Source organism: Lolium perenne, chromosome 3 (genome assembly GCF_019359855.2).
Source record: "Lolium perenne isolate Kyuss_39 chromosome 3, Kyuss_2.0, whole genome shotgun sequence".
NCBI lineage: Eukaryota > Viridiplantae > Streptophyta > Magnoliopsida > Poales > Poaceae > Lolium > Lolium perenne.
In genome coordinates, this window is record NC_067246.2 from 311,081,208 (window position 1) to 311,087,207 (window position 6,000).

At 47.0% G+C, this 6,000-nt stretch overlaps 1 protein-coding gene across 1 annotated transcript; it reads right to left on the bottom strand.

Annotated features, from left to right (window-relative positions):
* Positions 1–4,136: 4,136 nt before the first annotated feature.
* LOC127345434 (uncharacterized) lies at positions 4,137–5,086 on the bottom strand. Its single transcript, XM_051371909.1, has one exon. It carries the CDS (start codon positions 4,936–4,938, stop codon positions 4,357–4,359), a length of 582 nt encoding a protein of 193 aa, XP_051227869.1. The 5' UTR covers positions 4,939–5,086; the 3' UTR covers positions 4,137–4,356.
* Between the last annotated feature and the right edge of the window lie 914 nt (positions 5,087–6,000).

Here is a 6,000-nt window from a genome sequence, read left to right on the forward strand (position 1 = left end):
CGCCATTGATGGCGAAGGCTGCGGCGCAGACGCGGAAGCGCTGACCGCCTGAATCGATGCCCTCGATGCAGACTCGCTGCCAGGCGGGCCCGGTGGGGAAGCGAGCGGACACTTTGCGCGTCCGTCGAGCGTCTGCCGAGACGCAAACCTGGCGCATATTTGGGCCAGGTTTGCGTCTCCGCGGACGGCCCGGTCACTTTGGGTCGCCCCGCTGGAACAGGCCCCAGACGCATTTCCGGTCACGGCGGACGCAAACGGCCGCTGAGCGTCCGTTTGCGTCACGCCGCTGGAGATGCCCTAATGCCAAAGGAGTGTGGCGTTGTTCGTGGCTCACCAAGAGGATGGGTCACGACGATGGAGGCCCCGGTCACATCGATGAAGCCATAGGTGCAGGCCTTCAGCGAGCAGCGCTCGATGCGCATGTCCTGGAGCGGTTGACATGCGGTCGTCGTCCAGCATCTTGCAATCCGTCGCCGGCTCGCCGCCTTGCGTGCATGCCTGAAGTTGTGTCTGGTGTTGTCATGGACGATGATGTTCCTCCCTTTTCTCAGCGTGAAGCATGGTCCACCCTCGCCGACCACGACGCGGGCACCTCGGCCGTCCACAGTCTTGTGCGAGCTCATGCTGACCTCCTGTTTGGGTGTTGGGTCAGATCCTCATGATGCGGTCGAAGACGATCTAGAGAGGCAAGAAAAGAAGTTACTGATTTGATACATGTAAATCTTGGTTGGTGTGTGTTATTTTCAGGAACCTTTTTAAGTCGCAGGCTCACGCCTGGCAACCGTATCCTGATTTGTTTCCCCATGTATTACCGATCTGTTGTCTCCCGATTGATTGTGGCGATTCGTCCATCCCTTGATTTGGGGATTCTATGATTCTGGCGATTCGTCCATCCCTTGATTGTGGCGATTCGTCCATCCGTTGATTGTGTACTTCCTTATCTAACATGACGACTTTTGGAAATTAATTGGCGCTTGGAGATTTGATGCGGGTAGATTGCACAGACGGCTAGATGGCAAGCGGGGAACGTTTAGTAAGATTGGATGGTCAAGATGTCTCCAATCTTTGACATCAAACATGTTTGACGACGTACCAACTCGAATATAATAGTAAAGATATACTTGCCATGGAACCGGGTAAACAATGAAATATAGCCATGCTTCCTCTTAAGTGGAGATGTGAGGCAGTAGAATGATATTGCCTCCATAGCTCATGCTCTTACTTCCTTGACTCCTACAACCTTTATTTGTATAATATTTAATGTGACATTTTTATATATGAAACATTGGACTTAAGTAAGGATCCAAATAAACAACCTGTGAAACGCCCCATATAATCGGAAGTAAGGATCCAAATAAACAACCTGTGAAACACCCCATATAATCGGAGTTAACTTCCCGTAATTTCTCTCTTCCCAATGAAATAAGGTTGACTTTTGAGATACTAATTTGGTGGATTTGAAATTGTAAACCTTCATCTATGGATATCCAAAATTTCTCAGTTTAAATATTGCAAAGGAAAGAAGCTTAAAATAAAAGTACCAGGCAAATTCATTCATGTGAGCAGGCATGCCCACCCAAGGGTGCTAATTCCTTACTTCAATCTGTTAGCTTAGCAGGGTAGGAGATCTGTTTTTCCTTCTCTAGACCTCTATGTGTATCTCTTGAACCTTGCCTTCAGTTGGATTTCTTCTTTTCTTAATGGATACATGCAACTCTTTTGCATGGTTCGAAAAAGGGTGCTAATTCCAACATGTGTTGGCTTCATCTCTGGATTTTTTTTTGGATATGCACAATACTACTTCCAGAGTGTAATGTGCCCGCATTGGCTTCACCTTTACTGCCTCCTTAACCTTCGGCTTCCCACCGGGTCGCCATATCCCTGCCTCGGCGATGTGGGCGAGAGTCCTGTATTTTATAGCTATTACATCCAACATCTCCTCATCCTTCTTTAATGGTGAGATGATATATATCCATCAGACTATCCTTTGTCGCCCTCCTCTAGCCACCAACAACGCATGTCTACCCTCTCCTTCCGTCACCCTCCTATAAGTGAGGAGGGGACATAATAAGTGGTTTGCAAACTAGTGCTAGTTTACATTATAAGAAACTCTAGTAAACAGTTTTCTCAACTTCGTCGTTTCTTCTCATCTTATGTATTTTCAAAGGTGTTTTATCATCTGAACTAAGTACTTTTCAAGTTTACCGTTTATCCTGTGTTTTCTGTCTGCTCGTTCAATGGTATTTTTATGTCATTTTGTTGCTTCTCAATTGCGCCATTTTGAGAACGTGCTTTGAGCTTTGCTTTTTCTTCTCAAATACATCCTTTCTGCCGTGTTTTCCCTTCTCAATTGTGGGTTCTCTTCTCAATTGCTTCCATTAAACTGCATTAGTCTTGTCCACTATATTTATCACTCTCACTTGTGTCCTTTCAACTGCGTTTTACTTCTCAACCATGTATTCTCCACTCTGCATTTATCCTTCTCACTTGTGTCCTTCCAACCGTGCTTTACTTCTCAACCACGTCTTCTCCGATGTGTTCATCCTTCTCACTCGTGTCCTTTCTATTGCGTTTTTCCTTCTCAACCACGTCTTTTTCAACTCCATTTCTCATTCTCAACACCATACCTTATTCTCTACTACATCATACCAAGCGTGTTTCTCCTTCTCAACTACATTATTTCAACTTCAGAAAAGTTTCTGTTGAATCTCCAGTTTATATTCCGTTGTAGCCCTATCTCCTTCGTCAATATGGGACTAAAATTATGTGCTCCTCCCTGTACGTGCGGTTGAGAGCAGTGCAATTGATAAGGATACAAGTGAGAGTGGTGTAGTTGTGAACATGTTCAAATTGCATCGCGTGTCTCAATTGTATTATGAGTTCCAAAGTGCATACATGTCTCAAACTGTAGCACGTGCATCAACTACATCACATTAACTCTTAGGCCTTGTTTGATACTAGAGTTTTTACGTGAATTAGTGGAGATAATACTCGATCTAGAGTATTGGGTGAAACCGCTACCGTCATCCAATCTTCACAAAACTCTATCCCCAATCCACTAGGTAAGGGTAGTGTATTGGAGATTAAAAAATACACTAAGAATTGGAGAAAAGTGGGGATTAGCGGGGATTAAACTCGCTCAATACTCTCGTACCAAACATGCTTTTGGAAATAAGTGGAGATTTAGATTTGGTGGGGATTATCCCCACTAATTCCCACAAAAGCTCTATTACGAAATAAGGCCTTAGAGATGTTTACCACTTTAAGAAACTGGTAACCTTGTACTCTAAAATCGTTCCCTAAAAATAAGCACTTCCCGAACTCTAATGTCGTTGGGGAAATGTCATCGCTGAGGACATTTTGCAGAGGGAAGAACGGGAGAGAGAACACTATGGATTGCCGGGACAGAGAGAACGCATGAGTCACGAGCGAGAAATAATAACAAATGGTTGCTATTTCCTGAACTGAAAGCTTACATATATGCACGTGCTGTCAGTACAAAAAAAAAATTTCGTTCAGTAGTTCGTCATTTCAACTTCCAAGCGTGCGATTTTAGAAAAAGCGTGGATGTTCGACGTCTTCTTTGTAACTGCAAAAGAGTAATAGTTTGTATCACAATATTTTTACACTTGTGCTCCGGTGCTTTCTGAAATTTTTATTTGCACAACTTTCAAAGCAAGATCAAAGGCTGTGGTTAGGAGGAGTGGGTCTTGGGAAGTGGGCAGTTATACGCTGCGGTGATCACAGCCATCCATCTGCTTTGGGAAACGTGCAAAAAAAAGTATTGGAAAGCACAGGAGCACTCCTCATATTTTTATTGATCGATTGCACCACAATATTTAGCTAGGCGCAAGTCCTAGGGGGGAAGAGAGGTGTTGAGGGATGGCCTGATCAGACTGTGGTGGCTGGCCGACATAAAGGGATGCATCGGAAAATAGGGGAAGGATGGCCAGAGGTCGCAGAAAGACACGATTAGCCGATCAACAGTGTGTCATGATATTGTCATGATATATGAGAAATCTCATAAATATATAGGCCGTTCACACCAAGTCGTGGTTACTCCATTTACTTACTCCATATAAAAACATGCTCCATATTTTACAGTTTTTTTTATGGATGGAAGAACACCCAAATCATTCGCCCCAAAACTCATCGCTTTCTTTTGTAGGCCACACGCAGACACGCTTACATGCATGCATATGCATAGAGATCTTCTTCTTCTTTTTGATTCCTATCGACCTAAATCAGCTAAGCTGTATCCTGTATGCCTAAGAGAGAGAGAGAGACAGAGAGAGAGAGAGACGACTAAGTATATGCAGATTACGTACGTACTGCTCGATGATCGATCGATCTGTATCACCTTCTCTTGCCACCCGTCGTGGTGATCGGCGAAGCCTTGGGCGATAAGAAGAAGGACGCCGGCGACGACTTGGCCGGGCTGAGCACCCGGTACCCTGCCGACCGGCTCTTGCTGCCGCCCCGCTGCATGCCGCAAATCGGCGACGACAACGGCGCGACCGCGTTATCACCGCCGTCGTGGTCGTGGTCGTGGTCCATGTGCCAGAGGACGTCGAGGAAGGCGTCGACGGAGCAGGGCAGCGCGAGGGGTCCCTGCGCCGCATAGCCGTACTCGCTCTCGGCGTCGTCGAGGAGGCGCCGGAAGAGCGGGTGGTTGGCGCGGTCGGCGCGCACCACGAACCGCTCCCGCTCCGGCCCCACGTACACCGAGAAGCACCCCGGCGCCGTCCCCGCCGACACCTTGCCGCCGCCGCCCAGCCCTGACCTGCAACGCTCCAGCGTCCTCGACACCAGGCTCTTCCTGTTCGCGCCCTTGCTCGCCGCCATGCCGCCGCCGCTCCTATTCAGCCCGGAGGTTGACCAAGGTAGATGCCGGCCGGCCAGGTTATGGTGAGGTGAGACGGGAGCTAATGCATGCATGCGTGGATATAAATATGCAAACTATGCGGCACTAAGCTTTCCCTAAGCTCGCAAGGTATGGGATGTTGTTGTAGCTAGCCGAAAACGTAGTGGCGTGGCGTGCAGCGACATGGTGGATAGCCCCATTCGTGGACCTGAATGCTGGGGCATTGACTTGTTGGGGTACAGTACAGGGTCATATGGTGCAGCTATACCTATCGACCGCAGGACCAGGAGGAGGAAGAGAAAGTGGAGATGGATGGTGCCTAATTGTTAATTAACTTATTTTGCTTCCTGGGCTAATTATGTATGCAAGAATGTACTATATGTCAACTTGTGTAATAGGAAAGTGAAATGGGAGACTCTCCATCCATGTGCATCCATCGACAGAGACGAAGCAACAAGTGGTGTGTGTGATTGCAGTAGCGAGCTGGGGAAAAGGTAATCGGGAAAGGTATGTGTTGACATGTTGGTGTTTTGTGGTGGGGATCAAATGGGCAATAATTGACTTGATTAGTGCTCCATCCATCTCATAGTCAACGCGGCCACGCGGGCCTTTCGAATGTGATGTGGAAGGGGCATTGCATCTGCATCTGCATTGCTAGCTAGCGCTTGGCCTAAACCCTAAGGACATATCAGAAAAAAATTGAGGTCAAAGGCAGTCGTTCTGTCGTCCGATTAATGAGAAAAGAGAGTTTATGTACAGTTTCACGTTCTTAAAAAGAACCATAAAACGAAAGAGTGCAAACTTACGGACAACCGGAACATCTCCGGGATCCTGGTTGTGGGCATATGCCCGCTGAGCCATTTCTTCTCTAACAAGAGCTGCTACTTCATCAGCTAGTAGCCCCTTGTGTCGGAAGACCCTTTTATTTCTCTCCTTCGAAAATCCCCACATAGTATATATACAATTGCTCCGCTGGCCTCCTTCCTCTTGTCCATCGGGAGGGCAGCAATGGTGTCGTCCCACCAATCGTTGATGTTTTTGTTCATAACTGGTGGGGCAATTGCGACGGTGTCACTCCAAGTGAAGATCTTCTCTCTGATGTTTTTGTTCATAACTGGTGGCTTAATTACATTACG

Coding starts and splice junctions, on each gene's coding strand:
- LOC127345434 (XM_051371909.1), bottom strand. CDS start 4,938: ATGCATGCATTAGCTCCCGTCTCACCTCACCATAACCTGGCCGGCCGG.